This window comes from Lithobates pipiens, unplaced genomic scaffold (genome assembly GCF_037356315.1).
Source record: "Lithobates pipiens isolate NorthernLeopardFrog02 unplaced genomic scaffold, aLitPip1_a1.2 Scaffold_19, whole genome shotgun sequence".
In the NCBI taxonomy this organism is placed as follows: domain Eukaryota; kingdom Metazoa; phylum Chordata; class Amphibia; order Anura; family Ranidae; genus Lithobates; species Lithobates pipiens.
In genome coordinates, this window is record NW_027507764.1 from 481,219,260 (window position 1) to 481,246,306 (window position 27,047).

The 27,047-nt window shown below is 42.9% G+C and overlaps 1 protein-coding gene across 1 annotated transcript in view; it reads right to left on the reverse strand.

Annotated features, from left to right (window-relative positions):
- Positions 1-211: 211 nt before the first annotated feature.
- TPD52 (tumor protein D52) overlaps positions 212-27,047 on the reverse strand; it is a 305,089-nt gene continuing 278,253 nt past the window's right edge. The window contains exon 7 of the mRNA XM_077492924.1: positions 212-382. Coding sequence (XP_077349050.1) covers positions 238-382 — 145 coding nt within the window. The 3' untranslated portion in view covers positions 212-237. The remainder of the gene's footprint in view (positions 383-27,047) is intronic.

Genomic DNA, 27,047 nt, shown 5'->3' on the forward strand with positions numbered 1-27,047 from the left:
TTATGTAGTCTGTGGGTATCGAGATAGTCCATTTTCTTATTTGTCCATCTGGGGGTTGTCTCTGGTTTCTCTTAGCAAATCATACAGGACTAAAATATATGAGTGTTGAGTGGACTGACCTTTTAAAGCTTTGGATGACCACATAAAATACCTAAACGACTGCCCAGCAGTTACAGATATTCAATCCCACAGACACACTTTAAACAGGAAATATTCATAATACTTTATTATTTATTTCTACTCTTGTGTTTTTTGCTGCAGTATTCCTAATAGAACAGCATCTGCTTCGAGCAAAGTCGTATCTGTAACAGCTCCAAGGAACCTCGAAGTCAACTCCAGGTCAATAAGCTTCAGGCGCACTTCAGTTCCTTTGTGATATTTTCTGTAAAAGACAATAAAGAGAATCAATAGGTATTACACAAAAAAACTGCGAGAAAATTACATTTAAATAATGACAATCTTAAAAGTAAACTCCAAGTTAACGGCTTAATACACCGCCCAAACACGTATCATGGAGCTCTTCTACCTGTCAAAGGATTTGTATTTCCTTCCTTGTAGCCTTGATAAATATATACCCTATAAGACAGTACTGTCAGCCTGGGGTCCTGGCTTTTCTTTACTGCTGGTAATCAATACAGCCAGGTCACCTCCCCGCCTTCAGTCTGTGATTAACAGGCAGCACCCACCATAGGCCCCTTTTACACAGGATGGGCTCTGTTGACATTGCAGCTGATGACGTGTAGTAGTTCTCAATGAACTACCAGGGCGCTGATGAGCACTCTAGGTAGTCCATTGATGCTTTGTGTCATACAGTAACTGCCTGCCCGTACAAAGTATGAGCAGACAGCTACATGGACAGTCTTGCAGGAGCCTGAGTTTGCACCCGCAATCTGCTGATCACTGGTGCCACCCCTCAAGAAAAATGTATTGCAGCTTACCAGTCCTTAGATGATGCACCTGTATTTCTTCCCATGTCTGGAAGACTAGGCTCACTCACCATACTGCATCTACAGAGAGGGCCATGGCTGGATTTAAACACGTCTTCCACTCTTCATTTCCATTTCAATAGTAGTAGAAATAGTAGTAGCTTGCATAAGGTATATAACATTGTTTTACATCGTTTGCCCAGGTGACATGAATTGACAAGGACATTTCATTTCTGGGAAGATTAACAGGTACTTGCTGAAAAATGTTTAGCCTGAAAAAAAGAAAGCTAATACAGCCACTACATTTAGGACTGATAAGCTGCAATATATACCAATATATACATCTTTTATTATTGGATTTAGAGATCTTTAAACACATTATTCATAGCAATAAAAATACATACAACAAATTCCAATCCCAGTAAAATAAGTGTTACCTACAGTGCCTTGCGAAAGTATTCGGCCCCCTTGAACTTTTCAACCTTTTGCCACATTTCAGGCTTCAAACATAAAGATATAAAATTTAAATTTTTTGTGAAGAATCACCAACAAGTGGGACACAATTGTGAAGTGGAACAAAATCTATTGGATATTTTAAACTAAATAATAAAAAACTGAAAAGTGGTGCGTGCAAAATTATTTGGCCCCTTTACTTTCAGTGCAGCAAACTCACTCCAGAAGTTCACCGAGGATCTCTGAATGATCCAATGTTGTCCTAAATGACTGATGGTGATAAATAGAATCCACCTGTGTGTAATCAAGTCTTTGTATAAATGCACCTGCTCTGTGATAGTCTCAGGGTTCTGTTGAAAGCGCAGAGAGCATCATGAAGACCAAGGAACACACCAGGCAGGTCCGTAATACTGTTGGAGAAGTTTAAAGCCGGATTTGGATACAAAAAGATTTCCCAAGCTTTAAACATCCCAAGAAACACTGTGCAAGCGATCATTTTGAAATGGAAGGAGTATCAGACCACTGAAAATCTACCAAGACCTGGCCGTCCCTCTAAAGTTTCAGCTCAGACAAGGAGAAGACTGATCAGAGATGCAGCCAAGAGGCCCATGATCACTCTGGATGAACTGCAGAGAACTACAGCTGAGGTGGGAGAGTCTGTCCATAGGACAACAATCAGTCGTACACTGCACAAATCTGGCCTTTATGGAAGAGTGGCAAGAAGAAAGCCATTTCTCAAAGATATCCATAAAAAGTCTGGTCTAAAGTTTGCCACAAGCCACCTGGGAGACACACCAAACATGTGGAAGAAGGTGCTCTGGTCAGATGAAACCAAAATCAAACTTTTTGCCCACAATGCAAAACGATATGTTTGGCGTAAAAGCAACACAGCTCATCACCCTTAACACACCATCCCCACTGTCAAACATGGTGGTGGCAGCATCATGGTTTGGGCCTGCTTTTCTTCAGCAGGGACAAGGAAGATGGTTAAAATTGAGGGGAGGATGGATGCAGCCAAATACAGGACCATTCTGGATGAAAACCTGTTGGAGTCTGCAAAAGACCTGAAACTGGGACGGAGATTTATCTTCCAACAAGACAATGATCCCAAACATACAGCAAAATCTACAAAGGAATGGTTCACAAATAAACATATCCAGGTGTTAGAATGGCCAAGTCAAAGTCCAGACCTGAATCCAATCGAGAATCTGTGGAAAGCTGAAAACTGCTGTTCACTAATGCTCTCCATCCAACCTCACTGAGCTCGAGCTGTTTTGCAAGGAAGAATGGGCAAGAATTTCAGTCTCTCGATGTGCAAAACTGATAGAGACATATCCCAAGCGACTTGCAACTGTAATCACAGCAAAAGGTGGCTCTACAAAGTATTAACGCAAGGGGGCCGAATAATTTTGCATGCCCCACTTTTCATTTTTTTATTAGTTAAAAAAAGTTTCAAAAATCCAATAGATTTCATTTGAAGCCTGAAACGTGGCAAAAGGTTGAAAAGTTCAAGGGGGCCGAATACTTTCGCAAGGCACTGTACTATCCGCTTAAAGCGCAGGGCCGTTTAAAAAAAAAAAAAAAGTCAGCAGCTGCAAACACTGCAGCTGCTGACTTAATCAGCCCACTTACCTGTCCAGGGCACCGGCGATGTCGGCCGCCCGAGGCCGACCCGTCCCTCGGCTCTCGGAGCCGCCATTCCTTGTAAGGGAAACAGGCAGTGGAGCCTTATGGCTTCACTGCCCGTTTCCTACTGCGCATGCGCGAGTCACGCAGCGCTTTGTGAATGGGACGCGCTGTGTTCTGGAACACACAGTTCCCAGAACACAGCGCGACCCATTACCCAGAAGACGCCGCACGGAGGAGAGAAGAAAGAAGATCTCCGCGGAGGAGGAAGAGGAAGATTAGGATTATGTGCCTAGCAACAGGCACTTCTGGTAAGTAAAAAAAAAAATGTTTTTAATTTTTTTTTTTTTTTAGATTTTTTTTGTAATTTTTAATATTTTTTTTTTTTTCAGGGTGGCCCTCCACTTTAACTTAGCCCAGGGCACAGTTGCATTACACATACTGTATTTGTTCTTATATTTGTCTATGCTGTATTAAGCCTTTTGGTTTTCTACATGCATCACTGAATGTAATTATACTCTATGTTCTCTCACCCTCCAATTGGCCTTAATGCCAACATTTTAGTTTAGGGAGCAAGACGTTCCCACCGTCAGCGCTCTATCATTCATTTATATACAAGTTATTAACTTACTGGCCCAGTCAGGTCCATTTTCCTTCATTTGACTCAATTAACACAGCACTGTATTTAGCTGGAAAACAATTATCCATGATGGGGATAATAATAAGAAAAACCTGGGAGTCTAAGTACCATAACTCCAGTGTCGTCAAGACCGTCATAGAGCCAAGCACAATAATAGCAATTTCTGCCTTATTTTATACAGTAAAACAGAATGCCAAGTGCAGGAACCCGTAGCAACCAATTGCAGCTTACCAATTCTTCGTTGTGGTGGCTTTGCTTTCTTTTTTAGGCCTTCTTTCATTTTCACCTGGTAATCCTGCCAGCAAGCCTGTTCTTTTTTAACAGAACAAGCTGTCCTGCAGATGCAGCAGTTACAGGGTTAAGACAAAACCCTTAACAGTGATGGGGGTGCTTACAATAAACAGCTTAGATGTAGACACATTATCCTATCCCAAAAGGAAAACATTGCTGTAACTACTTATGAAGAATTAACTGGCCTTTGGCTTCAATTTGTTAGTGTATTTAAATCTGCTAGTAAATTCAACCCCCCCCCCCCCCCCCCGCCCCAAGACTGACAATGCTGCTGTATCTGGTGTCTGTGCTCCTTTTATCCAGAGTGGGGGCACTCTAATACAGGAGGTGTGTTACCAGCCAGATCACCAGCTGAAAATACACCACCACATGTAAATGATTGAGAAGTTGCAATATAATACATTTTTGGTTTGGGTTTTTAATACTACTTTAAAGTGATATTAAAGGCAGATTAAATAAAAATAACAAACATGTCCTACCTGCTCTGTGCAGATGTTTCGCACAGAGCAGCCCCAAACCTCCTTTTCTCAAGTCCCCTGCTCCTGGCCCCTGCCAAGTGCCTTTAAAGCAAGCAGGTTGCTATGTGGGCATCTGAGCAGGCTCACTCCTAAGCCGCTGCTCTGTGTATCCATTTGAAATGAGGAGTGTGGCTCGGCCCCGCCCCCACTCTCTCCTCCTTGCTCACTGGCTGTGATCTAAACTAAGCGGGTTCGCAGCACCAGGTGAATCAACTGGCCCTAGGAATGAGCCTTCTTGCTCCACAAGTTGAGCTGTTGTTGAGTTGAAATAGCCCGGAGTGGAATTGGGCACAGGAAATCGCCTCAAATGAGGCTACCATCAAATCCAAGACATCCCTGTAGAAAAGTGGAAGGAGGGATGGCTCCTGGACTGTATCCAGGAGGAGGCTTGGGTCATCTAAGCCTTGGTTTGAGCATTGACATCTGGAGGTTCAGAACCCATCTGAACCTCATTAGCAGACAATGCCTGAGCTGACTATTCCTGAAGGAGGTGGTCCTCCAGGTATCTTAAAATGGAAATTCCCTGTAAGTGAAGCAGGGCAAACACAGGGGCTGGTGAAAACCCAAGGTGCAGCGGACAGCCAAAAGGGGAGGTTCACAAACGGGTAGTACCATGTGACCACATCAAAATGCAAGAAGAGTAGATAAGCATCCTTTATGTCCACAGAGGCCAGTAAATTTCCCAATTTTAGGGAGGCAATGACAGATCTTGTTTATTCTATGCAGAATTCTGTTACCCACATGATGAAATCGAGGCCCTTTAAATTCAAGCTTACAAATGTTCCAGTTGGCTTTTGGATCAGTGAACAGGTCTGAGTAGAACCTTTATAAATGTTCCCCTTCTGGGATAATGGCAATAATGCCCTGATTTAGGAGTTCCTCCACAGCATTGCAGACGCCTGTATGCCCTTGTGGAGATGGGTAATGAGGAGGCAGCAGAGAGATTTTGGGAGGGAGTGTCACAAGAAAGCACAAAAATGTAGTATTAAAACACATGAAAATCTATTAAAAGAGTAAGTCCAATGCACTTAAAAGGCGATCAGAGCATATGGAACCTCTATAGCAGGGGTAGGGAACCTTGGCTCTCCAGCTGTTTTGAAACTACAACTCCCATGAGACATTGAAAGACCCCAACATGACTGCTAGAGGCAGAGGCGTAATGGGATTTGTAATTTCAAAACAGCTGGAGAGCCGAGGTTCCCTACCCCTGCTCTATAGTATGTGTGGTGGCACAAGTTCATCATCTTAGCCCTTGTACACACGGTCGGAGATTCCGACAACCTAATCCATCGGATTTCGTCCGAAACTGTTGCATACACATGGTCGGACAAAGTTGTCGGAAAACCTGACGTGATGACGTTATTTCGTTAAGACGGGACTACGTTCACGCTGGTAGCCAATAGCTTTGGTGTAGGAATTTGATCTGAGCATGCGTGGCACTTTGTCCGATCGGAATGCTCCACACATGATCGGAGTATGTCCGATCGGAGCATTTTGTCAGAATATTTTACAAACAAGTTGGAAAACTTGGTCCGTCGGATACTCCAACGGAAACAGTCCGATGTAGACCACACACAGTCGAAATATCCGACAAAACGGTCCGATCGGACACATTCCGTCGGAATCTCCGACCGTGTATACAAGGGCTTACAGGTGGAAACAAATGTCCAGTGCAGTTGCCCCTTTCCTCTGGCCAGAGGGAGCACAGAATAGAGTTCCAGGGCCTGCCAACCCATACGGAGCTAGTATAGGGTTTAGCCTAGATCCAGGGAAACCTGCTGCCACTTTTGATCTTGTGGGATTAGCGTTGTGAATCGGAGAAACACTACTAATGTAGTGGAGTGCGCCTTGACAGGAAAGGGGGAACCCCGTCTTTCAGTTCATAATGTCTGATGATAAACCACCTAGAGATAATGGAAGGAGAAGCCGGCTGTCCCTTAAGGGGACCTTTAGGATGACAGTCAAAAAATGGAGAGAAATCTTAGACAAACACAAAAAAACGTCATAACGCTGGGATGCTGAGGGTGGAAAAAGGTTATACTATGCTGTTTCAATCACTGAAGGCAGCAGCATAGCCCTATCTACCTGAATACTCAACCAGTGTCCTGTAATGTACGGATGAGAAGTTTATTATAGTACAAGAGCCTTTTCAAAATTAGTATATGAGTAATATTAACAGAATTTACTGTTAATAACATGCCTATCCTACCTAATCTGCGGCATTCTCGATGTGGACTCCAGTCAAACAGCTTAAATTTGAAAAAGTTTTGAATGGCATAAATGTTGCTCACAAATATGTACACAAAGTATTTCTTCTCTGTTGGTAAATGCCAGTCTTTCATCTCCTTACTCAACTGTAAAATATTTTCCTGCAGTGTTCAGGGATCAAAACAGGCCTGTTTTGCTGTACGTCGCAATTCTGGAACATGAATGACAATTATGCTCACATCTCCCAGCAGATTGTACTTTTTAGCAGGAGCGGATCAAAGTGCTGCTTAGCGGTTCCCTTTTGATCCACAAACAAGGAATAACATGCAATAGAGTGTGCATTAAGAGATTATTCAACACCCTGGAGTCTTACAGGACTTATAGGTTGATCTTACGGAAAAAAAGTTACTTGACTTTGAAAATATATATAAATTAACTTTTGATCTTGTTATAGAGTGCGGATCCGGGAATTCCTGCTATACTGTATCCAGCAAGTACCAACACACCCTAATTTATTTGGACCCCCTTTACACAAATATTATCATTTGTTTATCTCAACAAAGGGATATTATGAGTTCATAAGACTAGCAATGTAGTGACGATATGGTTAACAAGTTTGTTTTTCAGTGGAAGGGGTCCAGGAATAAGCCCCTTTCAGGGATACCATCCTCATGGCTCTCCCTGTGTTTGTCCAGGCTTTTTTCCAAAAACATACTGGTAGGTCTGTGGGTTTTTAGTAGGGACATTACACTGCAAGATCCTTTGAGGCATAAGCCATGAACTCTGTAAAGCAGCGCAAATAACTGGGTTGTCTAAAGGCAAGTTCACACGATTACGCTGTGGTAACACACGCAATGTTGTTACAGTGCTATTCATTTGGAATAGCCCCCCCAACATACTAATATAATGCACCCGCTCTACCAAGCGCTGCATTCACTCCACGGCCTCTCGGGCCTCCCATACTTTAACCAAGTTGGCTCCCAGCTGAACAAAGGCCGAGTTGTCAAGAGCACAGGCAGAATCCCTTTCTGGAGCATCTCTCTGATCTCCAAGACTCACAATGTTCATGCAGGTTTGGGCCATTATTTGGGAACAGCTGGCGAAAGCCTCCACCTCCATCATGAGGAAACTCCAGAGCAAGATCCACAAATTGGGCCACTATACAGCCTCTTTAGAGTGGAGTATGGAGTAGGCTACAACAGTTGTAGATGGCCAAGAACAAGATCTGAAACATGCACAGAACGAGCTGTCCTCCCTCAGGGATCAGTTAGAGGACTATGAAAACTGAGCCCACCCTGACACTATAGAAGACCTCCAAGGCTCCATCACAGCCCTCTTTGAGGAGCAGGCACAAGATGCTGACAGCTGAGAGATGGACTAGGTTCACTGCGACTTTGGTCCCAGGAGACCTGAAGGCTCACTGCGGGATACCATAGTTAAACTCCAATTGTTTTGCCTGTGGGAGCGGCTTCTTCAAGCTGCAAGAGACTCTTCACATCTGTCTTTCCAGGGTCATCCCTATGATCTCTACAGGGACTTTCGCCCGCTACACTATACTTAAATGGCCTCCATCTTTACCTCACGATTCTTCATGCTGCAGGCATCAAATGATGGAGCTTCCCTTCAAACAAGTCATATCAGCTTCAAACATCCGAAGATATCTATGCCTGCTTTAGAGAGCTCAACTTCCAGTAGCCTACACACTTGACCTCTTCGCAAGCCTCTGCTCAGGAACCTGCTTCTCAAGCCTCTTAACGGCTTTCCCTTGGACCAAGGATTACCAAAAGTCTGGAAAGCTCCATCTTTGCATGCCTCACTTTTCCAGACTCAGACTTTGGTGCGCCTGAGCTCTGAAGTTTTTCATCCCACCGGCAAAGGCCAATTAGCCCAGCAAGTTTACCGCCCTGCATATGCCAACTACCATGGTTTTGGATTACTCAGGTGATGCCACTCTGTGCAATACACTCCTTGCTTTTGTTTTCATGTTAAGTGCTTTTGCTTTTTCTTTGGGATATTATACCCAGTTTATAGCGGTTATCAGACACCAAACTTTTACTGGGCTCTATATCCTACTCCTGTACCTCAGTATTTTTCTTTTCTGGGCCCCCATGGATAAACCAGCACAAAGACCTTTGTTCCTACTGGGACCACCTTGCTTTGTACATTCTTATTTACATCTGGGATCCTCTGGACCCCACTGGTACAACATGCTTAACATTAGCCTTGGGTGTGCTGACCCATGGGGAGGGGGGGGGGCCTAAATTATGCTCTAGTCCAGTGATGGTGAACCTTGGCACCCCAGATGTTTTGGAACTACATTTCCCATGATGCTCATCTACACTGCAGAGTGCATGAGCATCATGGCAAATGTAGTTCCAAAACATCTGGGGTGCCAAGGTTCACCAATGCTCTAGTCTGTTTTCCACTTTGACTGCTTCTCATCTACAGCCCTGGCATGCCTGGGCTACCTAATGGATCTAGCACATTAGAGAACTTCAACCTAACTATAATCAGTTTTGCAACACTTGGCTTCTTTATTAAAGTGGTCGTAAACCTCAGACATAAAATATGAGCAAAGCATATCCTTCCATAGTGTATGCTTGTCTTAATACAGAGAACTAAGTGTAATTTCTGTTCATTGCCTCATTCCTAGGCTATCAGCATGAATCACTTCTGATGTGTTTCCCTGACACCAAGAGAAAAATGGTGACAGGGAACAGCATCGTTTTTGATTGACAGCCTCAGCACTGTTCCAATGTGCTGTGTGTGAAAGGTGGTGTATCCCTTCCTTTCAATCAGCTCTCACTATGATGTATCTAAATCTCAAAAATGTGCATGCCGCTACTCAACAGATTAGGAAAAGCAGCAAACACTACAAATCAGACAAACTGACTGGATAATGGGAATATTAAGTGCAGCGCTAATCCATATTGTGTGTGTGTGTATATATTTTAGAAAATTGTGCAAGTATGCAAACAGTGAGTATAACACATTATAAATAAAGTGCTAGGTGCAACCCGCGTGAAATAGCATTGTGAATAAAAAACCCATGAGGCATGAGGGGAAAAAACAAAACAAAAAAACAGTCCAAACAGGTGAAATGAAATCACAAGTGTTTAGGTAGAAACCAATGTTGAAATTGAAGATATATTTGACCTCTGAAGGTTAGGTCACCATCCAGTAAGAAATCACCATAGATTGTGAATCCACCATCGGCCAGCAGCACGGAGTCAAACATGGAATGGAACTGGGAACGCGGTCACGCTCAGGAAACCACATGTGAGGCCAGCTTCCATTCAGCCTCCTCACCAGACCCACTGCCCCTCTGGATAATCAGCGCGCCCCCCCCCCCCCCCCCCTGCTGTCTATTGCACAAAATTATAAACAGGTACGTAGTTTCACGTAATAAAGCCGCCCTGCCGCAGTATATCTGCGGTAGGCGGTCTTTAAGTAAAAAGAAGAGTAGAACACATTACAATAAAAGAAAAACAGTGGACATGGCATAACACAAGCTTACATCAATGTATACAATAGAGAAAAAACATCCAGTACAAGTAACGGGTATAATCAAGGTTCTCAGTTATAGCCAAAGGACTGATCAATACCAACAATACTTAGGCAAGAGTTTCTACTGGAAAAGCCATGGTTGCTAGACCTTATCAAACTCCAAAGGACATCCACGATTGATATACCTCAACTTATATAGGGGTAACACAGCATCAATTATGTTTTCCCAGGACAATATGGTGGGGACAGTAGAAGATAACCACTTACACAGAATTTATTTTTTAGCATAAAATAAGATATCAATAATTTGCTATGGGCATCATCAGGGATCCCAAGTAGGATCAGTTCTGGCGTTACAGGAACTGCTAGTTGGAGCCTACAATAGTTTACTTTACTGGACTGAGTGGGCTATCAGACTGTGTGCAGGGGTCTCAAGGGCAGCACAGTAAGAGCCAACGGGCCACATGTGGCCTCTGGGCTGCCAGTTGGGCAGTAGGGAATAAAGTATTTCCTTGTTCAGACCTACGCAGATAGAAGTTCAGTAGAAGTTATGGAAGCACCCCACTCACAGCAGACTGAGGCATTTGCACACAAATGTGTTTTTATTTTCGGAAAGGATTACAATTTTATAAAGTGCTAAAGGGGTTATGATATGTAACTACTTAAAAGGAGCTCAATGTCATTCTATAGTTACCTGGAAGCGATCCAAATATTATAAGGAGTGTGGTTTTACAGCTCATCCCCCCTCCCTGACCAGGAAAAAAAATCCCCCAAACTGTTGTAACAGCAAAACATGGAACAATGGTGGTGAAAGTTGTTCGGCTGTCTGTGTGTGCCTGCAGGGGAGATTATTTTCAATGAAAAGAACAGGCAATTACCGTGTGATACCAGTGTCACAGGCTCTAACTGCTGCTCCTTGTAATTTGAACACAAACCCTCAGATACTTTAATCACGCCTAATCCAATTTATTAAAGAAATTCTTCAACAGCCTTGTCGCACCTGCATATAAAGATATCCTGAAAATGGTGCTCATGAAAGGCATCTGACATGTCTGTCAGGTAATGTGGGGTATAAACACTGCCCTTTATGACAGATGTTGCCTGCAGCTAAAACATTTGTGGAACGGGAGATCAATAGGGAGAAAGATGGAGCAGCGGAAATGTGGATGCTGCTTATACAGGCTCCCATCACAGGCGTTTAGAGGGAAACATAAATGATAGGTTGCTGTAGGCATGGTAATCATACATAAACCTGTCATTATACCCTGGCACCAAAGAGCTAATCCTTAACACAACTCAGCCCGTCCTGCATTTACAAAGGTGGAAGCTTTAAAGCTGGAGATGTTTTTATTATTAAATCCGTGGTGTTTAGCCACCAATAAATTTGTGATCCAGAGCTGGTGAAAGGATTAGAATATGTTGGTAGCCACTGGACAGCTAGAGGAATAGAACACCAACCACAGATCTTCTGTGGATGTAGGCTGCCTCAACTCCTTCGGTCTCTTCATGTAATCCCAGACAGACACGATGTTAGGATCAGGGCTCTCAGGGCCAAACCATCACTTCCAGGACTCCTTGTTCTTCTTTACGCTGAAGATGGTTCAGTGGGCTGCCTGTTTGGGGTCGTTGCCCTGCTGCAGAATAAATTTGGGGCCAATTATACACCCCCTAGATGGTATGGCACGATGGATAAGTATCCGCCTGTATTTCATAGCATTTGGGACACCATTGATCCTGACCAAATCTCCAACTCCATTTGCAGAAATGCAAACTTGGAAAAGACCTCCCTCATCCTTCAATGTTGACTGCAAGCACTCATTATACAGCTTTCCAGCCCTTTGGCAAACAAACTGCCTCCTTCCACAGCCAAATATGCTTTTGTGCATATTTGAGTAGACTAGACGTGTTTCCACGTTGGAGGTCAACTTGTTTGGTCGCAGTCAGGGGTGGACTGACAACTCATGGGGCCCCAGGGCAATAGGAGATTATGTGGCCCCCAGGCAATCAGAGATTATGGGGCCTCACAGTATACATAATCACAGTATAAAATCACAATATACACAGACATGTTTCTATTGGCTGAGAAGGTATTGGAGAGGTGGGGCAGCTATAATCTTGGGATTTTTAGACCAAAAGGATGTCGGGAAGAGACATTTCAGAGACAGATATAAAAAAATAAAAAAAAGAATTTTACATACTGTCCCTGGTTTTACTGAGGCTGGCAGCCCTGATGGGACCCCCTAGTAGCCCAAGGCCCTCGGGCAGTGCCTGAAGTGGCGGAATGGTCAGTCCGCCCCTGGTCGCAGTTCTTCAATGAAGACAATTTCTGCCCAGTCAATGAAGACAGTTTCTGGCCAGTAGATGGGTGTACCTGGGTCCCAATGGTTTCTACCAGTTCTATGCTGATGGCACTACTGGACATCTTCTGATGTCGAAGGGGAGTTATAGCATGGTGTGTCTTATTTGCTGTATTAAGTTTCCTTGGCCAACCACTGTCTACAGTCCTCAACTTTGCCTGATCAATGGTGTAATAAATGGTGTCCTCAAGGCTGAGAAATACAGGCAGATACTTAGCCATCATGCCATACCATCATGGAAGCAAGTGACTGGCCCTAAAATGATTCTGCAGCAGGACAAGGACGCCAAACATATAGCCAGTCATTGAGAACTATCTTCAGTGTAAAGAAGAGCAAGGAGTCCTGCAAGTGATGGTTTGGCCCCCACAGAATCCTGATGTCACCATCGAGTCTGTCTGATTTACATGAAGAGACAGAAGAATTTGAGGCAGTCTACATCCACAGAAGATCTGTGGTTAGTTCTCCAAGATGCTTGGCACAACCTACCAAGTTCCTTCAAAAACTGTGTGCAAGAGTACCTAGAAGAATTGATGCTGGTTTGAAACCAAAAGTGTGGTCACACCAAATAATGATTTGATTTAGCTTTTTCTTGTTAGCTCACTTTTTTTATATCAATTTACAAAATTCATACAATAAAAAAAAATATATTTTGAAAGCATTCTTACTTACATTTACTCAAACCTGCCCAAAACTTTCGCACAGTACTGTAATTAAAAATATACCCGTATTTGCCGGCGTATAAGACGACTGGGCGTATAAGACGACCCCCTATTTTTCAAGTGAAAACATAGGTTTTGGGCAATACTCGCGGTATAAGACTACCCCCCTTCTAAGGCAACACCATTTTAAAAAAACATTAGAACGATTAAAAAATACAAAGCAAGAATGCCAACTACTCATCCGCCATGCTGTGATATGTCAGCAAGTAAATCAAACAATAATAACACAAACAGAGATCTATTGAATGCCACAACTCTGGAAAGTAGAATTTTTCACTAACCAAACCTATACCACTTTTGGGTTACATTCTATGGGAATTGTCCACCAGAATGCATTTAATAACCCCCCTGTCATATGTCCCAGATTTACCTGTCCCTCTTGGGTGCCTGAGACCTCAAAGGCAAATAGCAGGATGTATAGTAGTTGGAGATCAGTGAATGGATTTACCCAGGGAAGTATGGTGAGCGGTGTATTATTTTAATGACTACAACGCCTACTTGGATTGGCAGAGGCTGTAGCATCATCAGCCCTTGCCTCTCTCTCTCTCTCAAAGCCAATCCGAGCAGGCTACTCTATGTAGCCTGCTCGGATTGGCAGTGGTTGTTACTCCAATCCAAGCAGGCTCTGTATTCATTAATAGAATACATCGCTCGCCGGGATTGGCTCAACGGCGTATACTGTTTGTTGCTGAAGCCACATACAGTATTAGCAGACATTTGGGGGCTGACATCCATCGGGCAGCATTGTATACCTGTATACCCGGCGTATAAGACGACCCCCAATTTTTGGGCATTTTTTTTAAGTGTAAAAGGTAGTCTTATACGCCAGAAAATACAGTATATGGTACCATATTGTTTGTAGGTAACCAAATAAAACATTGGAATTATAAATGCAAGCATAGCAAAAAAAAAAGTTCTTGCATTAGGCAACGTAGGGGTCAATAGTCAGCAGTAAGTGACTCTTCTCCAAATACTGTAATATTTCTACGTCCAGTATAGATCCTTCGCCTCCACTGACAAGAAACTGTCCTTTTACTACGCATGATCTGCTTTGAAACATTGGTCAAAGGATCAGAACGGTTTATGCCAATTCTGCATTCAAGTGAAGATGGGCAGATAACCCGTCATTTTCCATGACAGGTCCAACTGTCTGTGGACACCCTGATGAATATCACACTGGCAAACAGAATAAAGTGAAAAAGCCTTTCATCCCACTCTATTATAGCACAATGTCATTCAAACCAGTACAATCACCTCCAGCTAAAATCTGCACATGTGTAGGTGAATGACGGTAATAATAAATGTGAACGAATTCATAAGAACTCTTTTGGGAAAACTTTAGATAAGAAGGATCACTGAAGACCTTGTGACCTCTAGAGCAGGCATTGTGTCAGGGGGCAAAGGTGAAAATAAATAGTAATACAAATAATAATAATAATAAAATAAAAAAATAAACTTTCCTAGGTGGAAAACCCCTCACAACACCCTGCAGAAGAGTCTCGCGGTTTAGTCTTTTTAATATTGCAATTTCTAACTCTGGCCTAGGACAACAGCAACATTTAAAAAAAAATTATTCTGGGGCCAATAAGCAAATTTGTGTCTGCCATTGCTGACCACCTGAATATAGCAAATATCTGTCATCAATTCTTCCCAAGTCACTAACCCAGCACAAGCATGAAGATTACAATATTAAAATCATTCTACATATTACAGGTTACTGACTCCAATATTGAAATCACTGGATCAGTATGACAGCTAAACTACTGATAGTTTTAGAAGTCTTAAAGCTATACTAACAGATATATATATATATATATATATATACACAAATATATATAAAAATTATTTTTTCAAAATAACAAAGTTATACTTTCCTGCGCTGTGCAATGGTTTTGCACAGAGCAGCCCAGATCCTCTTTTTTGAACCCTCTGCCGGAGGTCCTGGCTCCTCCTCCCTGCCGAGTGTCCCCAATAGCAAGCCTCTTGGCACTCGAACAGGCTTCCCAGGCCCTTGCCTGTGAATGTACTTTGTCCAATCACACACACAGCGCGGCTCAGCCCCGCTCCTGCTCTCTCATTGGCTCACTGGCTGTGATTGACAGTTGCAGTAACCAATGGCTCCCACTGCTGTGTGAGCCAATGAGAGAGAGACTTGGGAGAGCCACTGCTCTCATGCACATTGCTGGATTGTTATGGGGCTCAGGTAAGTAAAAAACCTCCTGCCTTTAGAACCACTTTAATATATTCTGTTAGTAAAGTTTTCTTTGAAAGAAAAGTACCAACCAATGCCCACTGGAAACGAAGGTCGATATGACACACCAGCAGGAGTTTCTATTCAAAGCTGGTCATAGTTAGATCATGTTTTTTTTTTGATCAGCCAGCCAGCTAATAAAAGAGGACTCCATCCACACAAGTAATGTGGATAAGGGGACCATTCCCACTGTGCTATTGCATGGTGTCAGAAAACACAGATTAGCATGGCAGCCGATTGGCTGCACATGTGGATGGAGTGGACATTTTTCAACATTCCCGTTCAAGAGAAGATGTGTGTGTGTGTATGTATGTGTGTATGTATGTGTGAGTGTGAAAAATGTATATAAAAAAACAAATGAAATTTTTTGGCTTCCCGAGGAGAAACAACAGAAATAAAGTCTATTGGAATTTTATTTGCCAAAACAACAGCATAAAACCGTAGACAATCGTGATTAACTGACATTTGTATTTTTAGATTATATTAAAATGAATTAAAAAATTTGTTTGGGGGATTTGTCGTCTGTTCATTTACGTTCCATTTTGTGAACTTATTAAAATTAACCATTAATACTTTTATTTCTGAAAGCATTCTTAATTTACAGCATCTTTGTTATACATGCCTAAAACTTTTGCACGGTACTACATGTTAAAACGTATTTTGGTACACATTTTTTGCCTTTCCATTCCTTTTCAACACCTGAGCCTCAGCAGAGACTTGCGAATGCATCCTAAAACAGAATGCTTGTTTAAAGCTTAAAGTGATTGTAAAGCTTCCTTTAAAAAAAATAAAATAACAAACATGTTATACTTACCTGCTCTGTGCAGTTGGTTTTGCACAGTGGCCTGATCCTCCTTTTCTGCCCCACCCCCGCAGTTCTCCTGGCTCCTCCTCTCCTCGAGTGGCCCTACGGAAATCCACATTCCATGGGGGCACTCGTGCGGGCGCGCTACCGAGTCCTGCTGCTTTGTTGCAGGGGATGCCTGAAATCTGACTTGTATCTCAGTGCAGACTTCAGGCAAAATGATTGAGCCAATCACACAAGCAGGAAAGGAAGTTTCTGGGGGGCTCTCTGTACATATTCTGTGTACAGAACACCTCCAGGTAGCCATATTGTATTGCATTTTCAGAAAATTACAGAGCTGCAGATTGAAAAGGAAAGGTCAATTTTAATAACATTCAATTACAATATGACTTGTGTCTTGTATACGCTATATATATATATATATTTTTCTTGATTTGCTTTTTTCCACACGAAAGTGGAGTTTCCCTTTAAATTATGATCGAGAGAGTTTAGTTCTGCTTTAACCTGACTTTTTCAAGTAACGCCAAGCAAAACTTTTTTTTATTTCTATAGCTGTGTTTAAAGATTGAACAAAAGAATGAGAGCCGTCAGATTTTTATTGCTGGCTGAGTCCGAAGCACTGTCACCTAGACGTAGAGCTGCACGATTCTGGCTAAAATGAGAATCACGATTTTTTTTTTTTGCTTAGAAGATGGATCACGATTCTCTCACAATTCTCGTGGCGTATCATCTTTCACATTAAAACAAAAAAAAAATTGGGCTTACTTTACGGTTTCGTTTTTTTTTTATTATTATTATTATTTATTGAAGTGTATTTTTTCCCAAAAATTTGCATTTGAAGGACCGCTGGGAAAATACAGTGTGACAAAATATTGCAGCAATTAACATTTTATTCCCTAGAGCATGGGTCTTCAAACTACGGCCCTCCAGGTGTTCAGGAACTACAATTCCCATCATGCCTAGTCATGTCTGTGAATGTCAGAGTTTTACAATGTCTCATGGGATGTGTAGTTTCACAACAGCTGGAGGGCCATAGTTTGAGGATCCCTGCCCTAGAGTCTCTGCTAAAATATATATAATGTTTGGGGGGGTCCAAGTAATTTTCTAGCAAAAAATATTGATTTTAACGAAAAAGATTAAGACTTTAAGTGGTTAAACTTCCTGCATTTACACTTTGTTTAAAAACTTGGCAGACTGCCTGGATTTTTTTTCTTTACACACAGAAGTTTATCCCTTTGATCTAAGAAGGAAGAGTTACAATGTTTCATTTTAAAAACTTGGCAGACTGCCTGGATGTTTTGAGAGCTGAGAGAGCAGATAAGTCTCTCCAGTTATATGAAAGAATCAAACGCTGCAATAGAGATCTGAGGGGGGTTGAATCGAGATCACGATTTTTTTAATGATTAATTGTGCAGCTCTACCTAGACGGTGAGGAAAAAATATCTCTCAAAGACCGCAATAAAGAAGCTGTTGTGCACTCTAGCCTTCTCTACACTACTAAAGCAAAAAGTCTTCTTTCCGTTTGGAAATTTCTCCTTGCTTCCTGCTTTCATGATACATTATTATAGAAGGGGAAATGAGGGCAAGGGATGGGAAATGAGGGCAAGGGATGGGAAATGAGGGCAAGGGATGGGAAATGAGGGCAAGGGATGGGAAATGAGGGCAAGGGATGGAAAATCTCCCTATGCCCACAGATGGCATTAAAAAACCCTTCCTCACTAGCCAAAAAAATAAATAAAATAGTTTGGGCTCCATATGCCTCTTGTTTTCTCACATATGATCACCCCACCTTTTCCCAGTCTTTCTCCACTTAAAATAAAAGCATGACATTAGCCCATTCTCTTCCATGTCTTTTATAAGACAGGAAAGTAACACTTGAGACATCTCTTCCTCATGGGACCTCCATGATGCCAGAACAGGCATCTTACTGCATCAACCGGCTCAAAGAGTCAAAGTAACCCATTAAGAAGCAATCCAAAGAGCATAACCCATTGTATGAGTGAGCATAAGTCCCTTTCTCACCATCTCCCAAGGTGGCTCCACACTTTCCCACAGTATCGTATTGCTGGCACAAACACACGCACGCAGCCAGCCAGCCTAGGTGATAATTCACTCCAACTTAAACCACTTTTTTTTTTTCAAACTTCTTCTCCAAACAAGGTATTATCTGCGTTTGAAATAGTGGCTGAAATTCCACCGCCTCTCCTGAGAAAAGAACAGGGAGGTTTATTGTGTCCTACAAAGGATTCTTGAGATGTATTGACAGTGCAAGCAATCCACAGCCCTCTCGAGGGTGGAAGGGATTGTTAGCAAAGTTTTCTCACAGAAAAATAAAACTGAGGGAAAGTGGTGCATAGGAAACTTAGCTCGACGACGTACATACTATCAAAACAGAGGGACACCTGACAACAACAACAGGCTACAGTGCCGAGGACAAAGCCCGACTTTCATGAGCAATCACAAAGAAAACACAAACAAAACATATCCTATTGTGTGGCGATATAGTCCTACCACATTTAGGGCTCCCATATGTTTCAGATAACGGAGTAGTCTGGACGAGGGGGAACCATCTGCATTATCCTGATTAGATCTAGGAAATGTGTTGAGCAGTATGGTATGGGGTCTGCATGGGTAGGCCAACATAAGCAGAAAATAGAGGAAAGGAGAGCGCGCAGCCACCCTTGTGTAGTAACATTTAACGTGGTACATATAAACCAATAAACTTGCACTCACAGCGGAAGATTTTGTGTTTATATGATGGACACAATTATGCCTCCTGTCATGGCCTGTCCCTTGGGATATCACCCAATGGTGTGGGGAACGAGCAGGGGATGACAGCCAGAGTCCTAGGTGCAGTGTCCCACTGAACAGCTCTGGGAGCCCGCCTGCACCCGGACCAGCCAGTGCCGCGTGAAGTCAATCCCAGCCACGATGTGGAGGAAGTAACAAGAAAGCAGTCTGCTAGAAGGCTTGCTAGGACAACATGTCTCGGAGGCGCGGCCTCCTATGGGATTGATTGATTGTGGGAGGCTGCAACATTTGGAGGTTGCATATAGTTACACTTTAAAATACCAAGTTCACCTTTTGTGGGAAAAAAAAATAAGTGCACATATTTTTGCATGAAAAAAAAAATGTGCATTTATTCTTTTTTTCCCCTCAGGAACCTGCAAAGCATTGCACCCGTGATCACGAGTACAATGTCAGGCTCCTGCGGATAAGCCCTGCAGCTTTCAGCCTGCACCTCCGATATGGGCTGACTGTTTACAAGCTGTAGGGCTTGTGAATGAACTGCGAGTGGGATCACCAGTGCCCTCCCAGCTCATGGAGAACTATAAGCCATCAGTCACAATGGCTGATGGTACTTGTAGTTCTCTGATGCACAGATCGCAGGGAATGAATAACACAACTGTGTGGGAGGAGCTATTTTCAAAATGTGACAGTGGGTGTGGAGTGATAATCCCCGTCTGCTGTCGGGGGGGGGGGGGAATGCAAGGGTGGGGGGGGGGCAATTATGGAGCATGTTATGCACTACACCCCAATTATGGGTGTAACATGCTCTAAAAGCGAACTTATCCTTTAACGTACTACTTGGGGTCACTGGAATTTTCTACAGGTGGGGTGTCTCCTCTGTGTCCCCTGCCTGACTACATGAACCCTCAGAGGCATTGGAGGTTTTTTTAAACATCTGCAGATTTCTACTTGCCTTCTAAAATTCACACTTTTCTGTGATTTACATCTGCTAAAGATGTTATGTAGAATGTAACTCATCTCCAAAGCCATCATTAGGAGGCTGTGCTGTCCATGACAAAATAGGGGGGAAAAAAAGCTTCACTGCAGCAAACGTATGCAGTAAGCATGCAAGATTAATTGCCCTATTGGAGAAATGGTGCCTATTCTTGGTCCCAGTGAACACCGTCTCTGGAACAGAAGGTAGAAGAAGTCTCCCCAGTGGTGATGCAGACAGCTGTAAATGCCTGGCACAGATTCTAAGCCTTTCCACCCTGTAATATAAAAAATATAATAGAAGATATTTGTACTGCTGTAAATGTTCATATTGGAGAGAATGTTTTTATTTGCCAACCTAGAGACCACTGTCTTTGGTACAACAGTGAAGGAATTCTACTTTTCATATCAAACTCAGGTTGAACTCAGGTTGAACCGAATAAACCAATGTCATAAAATTTTGGCTGAATAAAGCAGAAATGGGGTGATGTCAACAGTGTGCAACTCTGATTTTATGTTTTAATAAAGTATATTAAGCAAAAAAAAAATATATAAAAATTGACCCACAAAACCATTATAGATTTTCTGTGAGTATATGCCAATAAACACACGGAACCTAGGGACACGACATAGAAGAGGTGAGGGAAGGAACCATTCTTTACATTCTTGCCCAAGCTGCCCAATCCACATCAAAGTATAATGAGATATATTAAGAAGGGCTTTTGTTTTTGGTGCCAAAAAGCTTGAGATAGCTAAGCATGGAACGGGATCATTCTGTAAAGCACTTTAATCGGTTGTCTTTGATCCCATTTGATCCCCAATGATTCTCATTTAAGAATTTTTTTTTTATTTGCCACATACGTTACATTTCATTTACAATGGTCAGACATGGAAATAATATTGACCCATTCTCCAAACCGTTAAAGTATATACGCAGATCTCTTGTATGCAGAATTTCACCAAGGTTTGGACAACCAGATTTTATTTAATCCCAAATGCATGTTTTCTGCAACCTTTTTACCTACAGATCTATACCTTGCCCCGGCCAACAGCTCCAAAGAACCTGTGCAGGCTCACCTAGAGCCAAACTGAACACTGGACTGGCGATATGGAGGCACTGGTATGACACTTCTATGCCAACATAGCCAACTTGGCTGGCAGAACTTGTGTACAGAAGGAAGAAGTCAATGAACCCTGGAAAGGCAGGTAAGGCTCAGGTAATCTGTTAACACTAGGGGTGGACCAATCATCGGGGTGGCTGATATTCACTTTTTTTTGAAGAAGCGGTATCTGTAATAAACCTACCGACATTGCTTCAAGTGGTTGTAACGGGGTGATGCCTGCAGCTGTACCATTCTTTAGAGCCGACGGTTGGCTTTCTTGTAATAACAACCAATGCGGCTAAGCCGCTCGGCCATTATCACAAATAGCGGGAGGGGATGTCACACACACACACACACACACACACACACACACCCCTCCCCCCCCCCACTGCCTTTCAGCGTTCAGCCTGGCGTGTCTCCCGTCCCACCGCTCAGCCTGAGCAACCACCTGGCACATCTGCCAGCTGGTTCAGGTTGTTTGGTTCTTGGATCTAGTAACCAGAAGTGATGTCATTTCGAATTACTTTCATCCTAAAAGCGCCAGTTTTAAAAAAGAAAGCATTCAAAAATGCGATCTTGGGGTTTTGAATACTTAAGTGATAAAAACAAAACAAGACAAAAAAATAAAATAAAATAAAAAAAAAGTAAAAAAAAAGGACAGTATAATAATACAAACTTTAAATTTACAGAATATCAAACACCTGATATCGGCTATCTGCCTTAAAGGTAGCCGAAAAATCGGCCTCGGCACTGAAATAAAAAATAAAATAAAATAAAAAAAAGACATCAGTCGACCTCTAGTGAGCCCCCATTGGCATAAGCCCTTTTACCCTCAACTCCAGGCAAACATTTAAAAACACCTTCTAGGTTTTTTTGTTAAAGCCTTACTACGTACCTTCTACAGGTCAGAAATATTTTTAGCCTAGGATAGTGACTCAATACCGAATAATGGCAACCACAACCTTGGAAAAACCAAGTCAGACAAAAAAGGCAGTTTGTAAATGATCCAGAGTCTGGCCTAACTTGATATGAGCTATGAAGTATGTTTGTATTGATTATACGAATGATTGTTCCATGGTTTAAGGCCTCTTTCACACGGGGCGGATCAGTAATGATCCGCCCCGTGAAGATCCGCTCGCTCAGCGGGGATCGCTCCGTTGTCCCCGCTGAGCTGGCTGCGCAGACCGCCCTGTCAGCTCTCCGCTCTCCTCTATGGGGATCGGACGAGCACGGACCGTCTGTCCGTGTTCGTCCGATCCGCTCTGCAGACGGACAGAAAAATAGGATTTTCCTCTGTCTGCAGAATCGGACTGTTGCGGAGGCGGACGAAATCGGGTGTCTGCGGATGCTCAGGGATGAATGTATGTCCGTATTTCATCCGCAAACGGATGGATGAAATACGGACATATCGTCCGCATGTGTGAAAGGGGCCTAACAGTTTCCTAACCAATAACCATCTAATGTCTGAGCGCCAGTAGTCACACTTAGATCCTTTTCACACTGAGCCGCCCTGGGCGTCAGCGGTAAAGCGGTGCTATTTTTAGTGACGCTTTACCGTCGCTTTAGCAATGCTATTCGGCCGCTAGCGGGGCGGTTTAAAGGGGGTCGAAAAGGGGTTAAATCCGCCCGTAAAATGCCGGTTTGCCAGCGTTATAGCAGCACTGCCCCATTGGTTTCAATGGGCAGGAGGGTTGGAGAAGCGGTGTATTCACCGCTCCCCCACCGAGGCAAAGAAGCTGCTGCCAGGACTTTTTGCGATGCCCTGCAAGCACAGCGCCCCAGTGTGATAGCCCGAGTGCTTTCACACTGGGTTTACAGCTAAGGCTTTTTTTCAGGTGCTATTTTTTAGCGCTGTAGTGCCTGAAAAAACGCCTCAGTGTGAAAGGGGTCTTACACCGCACTTAGAAATAAGCCTTCAGAGACAAAACCGTCTTAGGTCCCAAATTCCTGAAAAGCAAAATTTATCATTTAGGCTGGGTTCACACTTAATTTGGATGCGGCTCACAGCAGGGGTCCGATGCATCACTGTTCTCCGTTTTAGGGATAAATCAGCCTGCATTTTTCCTGAATTCAAACCTGAAACAGACGCACACCCCGGAGATGTGTGAACCAGCTCCAGTGAGAGCCAGTCACATTCTCCTGTCATGCGAATTAGATGAGGAGAAACTCGCATCCAATTCGCATAAGTGTGAACCCAGTCTTAAAGCAGGGGTCTCCAAACAAAAAGAGCCAGTTTACGGTTCTTCAGACTTTAGAGGGGAGCGGACTATGGCCAACAGGAGTGGAGAATGCCCCATCTTTAGTATTAGGTGGGAGAAAGGGTGCCCCGTCATTGGTGTCTGTGGGAGAAAGGGTTCCCCCGTCATTGGTGTCAGTGGAAGGACTAGCGCCCCACCATTGGTGTCGGTGGAAGGACTAGCGTCCCACCATTGGTGTCGGTGGAAGGACTAGCGCCCCACCATTGGTGTCGGTGGAAGGACTAGCGCCCCACCATTGGCGTCGGTGGAAGGACTAGCGCCCCACCATTTGTGTCGGTGGAAGGAATGGTGCCCCATTGTTCATATCAGTGGGAGAAATAGTGCCCCATTGTTGGTATCAGTGGGAGACCCACCATTGGTTTCTGAGATAAATAATACCCCATCAGTGTCCGTAAGAGTAGTAGTACTTCAGAGCTGGATAAAAGTAAGCAAAGTGCTGCATCCAGCCCCGGGCCACAGTTTGGAGACCACGGCTTTAAAGGAAAGCTGTACTAAAGACCACTATGAAGACTGCCATTGCTGGCCTCCATCTGAAAAATCCATTTGCCAGTGGCTTCGCTACATCATGTAGTTGACCCAGGACAAATATACTTCCATTTTAGCAAAGCCAAGAAACTAGCATTTTCAAAAGTTGACCTCAGGAGAGGCAGTGAAGGCTTCTATTCGTTTCTGTGTCAAGTTTAGTACTAGTGATCAGATACAAATCCCAGGAAGCAAATGCCATAATGTTCTGTATCTGCCCACAGATGTCCCAGAGCCCCCTTGCCCCAAATGAACAAAAGTCTACATATGAACAGTATAACACATTCATACTTCCCTACTGAACTCCACAAAGTAAAAGTGTTTTGTGCATTACTACTTTGTGAGTGATGCATACAATCTGCAAGTAGTAAAACCCACAGTCTATGTTCCATTACAAACAAAAAAATACCAGGCACATTGTCCACTTGTGTTGAAGAAGCCAAAATGCTGCCCTGCCAGCTACACCCCCTTTAGATCTGATTCCAACGGATTATCATGTACTTGCACAAGAGAAAGCAGCTGTATGCAAGATGTTGTTAAGTATACATAGAAGTAGTCATGATTGCCTACACATCATCACTATTGAGGAGAGGATGCATGGAATTTAGTCCTTTGAAAACTCAACAAAAGGGCCTGGGTCACTTAGGAAAAGGCCAAGTGGCAGCGACAGATAAGTGCATTTCAAGCAGCGCTATTTACGTGAATGATGAGCAGCAAACTGTCAATGCTGAACAGCTACCTGGTATAAATACACAAACTGCCCAATAAAAGAGCCTCTTATAGTGCCAACACTAGGTTGGGCTACACAATACCAGGAACAAAAGGATCTTCCCTCAGACATAATGAAAGTGCCAATATTAAGCAAGTTCCAAACAATTATTGAGCCACAGTACAGATACAAATGTATATTCATTTTGAATTAAAAAGTTCATTAGATCTTGGGATCTCAGGCTCATTAAAGAGACCTCGTCATCAAAGCACTCATTTCAACAAAAATCTTCCCATAAATGATTGTATGCGCAGGTTTTGAAGGAGGGCCAGAGATGATGGACCATCGCAGACAGTAATTAGACATTCCCGGATAAGGCGAAGGCTAGGAATTTCAAAAGGTATACAAAATTAATCAAATTTTTATCTAAATTATTTATGGAAAGTAAAACAATGCAAATAAACACTTAAAATACTTTATTTGCAAGTTAGGTGTTGGGGACAGGGTCTCCTAAACCAGGGATTCTCAACCTCATTACCATCAGCGGGCCATGTTTTCAGGTTTTCCTTTACTTTGCACAGTTGCTTTAAATCAATATCAATGACATGGTATTGATAAGAGCTATTTTATCTAAGGGAAGTTCCCAAAACAATGTTGAGGGTACATGAGGACTGAGGTTAACCACTTCCCGACCTCCTCACGCCGATATACATCAGGGGCAAATACAGGCAAAAAAGCGTACCTGTACGTTGCCCTTTAAGAGGTGGCGGGGGCGCACACTCCATGAGTCTGGTCGTGGGTCCCGCGGAATCGATCGTTACAGGGGATACCCATGATCAATTCACGGAGAGGAAGAATGGGGAGATGCTAAAGTAAACAAGCATCTCCCTGTTCTGCCTAGCAACAGTGACACTGATCTCTGCTCCCTGTGATTGGAGCAGAGATCAGTGATCTGTAAAACACAGCCACACCCCCCCCCCCACAGTTAGCAACACGCCCCTAGGACACACTTAACCCCTCTTAACCCCTACACTGCCATCTAGGGTTCAACCCCTTCATTGCCAGTGTCATTTACACAGGAATCAGTGCATTTGTATAACACCAATTGCTGTATGACACTGGTCCCAAAAGTGTGCCAAAAATGTCCGATGTGTCCGCCATAATATTGCAGTCACGATAAAAATCGCTGATCACCGCCATTAAAAAAATAAAATTATGATATATATATATATATAAATAAATAGAAGTGCCATAAAACGATCCCCTATTTTGTAAACGCTATAACTTTTGCGCAAACCAATCAATAATCACTTACTGCGATTTTTACTAAAAATATGCAAGATTACGTATTGGCCTAAACTGAGGACTTTTTATATAATTTATATATATATATATATATATATATATATATATATATATATAATTATTTTTTGGGGGGGGGGGGATATTTATTATAGCAAAAAGGTAAATAATAATGCTTTTTTTTTTAAATTGTTGGTCTTTTTTTGTTTATAGCGCAAAAAATAAAAACCGCAGAGGTGATCAAATACCACCAAAAGAAAGCTCTATTTGTGGGGGAAAAAAAGGACGTCAATTTTGCTTGGGAGCCACATCGCATTACCGCGCAATTGTCCGTTAATTGCAGTGCCAAATCGCAAAAAGTGCTCTGGACAGGAAGGGGGTAAATTCTTCCGGGGCTGAAGTGGTTAAGAACCATTGCCCTAAACAATGGAAAGATCCAGGTTTCACAGGTTTGTTCTAACAAATGCACAGTACACTTTTAAGCTGCTTTGAAGAATGGCACTAAGCGCAAGTGGGTCATGTTTAACGTGTATGTGGCATTATTTAAGCTCCAAAGACAGCATATCACTTTTTGTCCATATTCCAGCATTTTCAGGCCAGTCCCAAATATTTCATGCAGCTACAGACCACAATTCAGGACAACACAACATTCTGTTACTTTTTTCCTGGGAGTTCAGCCCATCTTTCACCTTATTCCCAGGGGCACATCATCGCAAAGATTTGACTTGCAGTACTCCAGGACTGGCGGTACTCAGTGATCAGTACTGACTCCTGCCCCTTCCAGAACAAGAAAGTCCTGGTGAACCATCAGTAAGAAGATTGCAGGAAAAAGGTAGGTATAGGGCTTAAAAAAATATCAGTGGGAGAGCTTCAGGTGGAGGGGTGTAATGTGACAGGAGTGTAAATGTAAGCCGTGTTCATCAAACAATGGGCATTTTATTTTGAATACTTATGGCTGCATGGAATATCTCAGGGGGGTGACCTCAAATAGACCATTTCTGCAAAATGTGTGTTGAAACGGTCACCTATAGTCTCCATCAGAAGGCTTTAGGCAAGGTGACAATGTAGGAGCACAGTTAGGAGAAAAGCAGCCAAAACGACTCAGCTTCCCCATCCGTCGCCTTCCCAC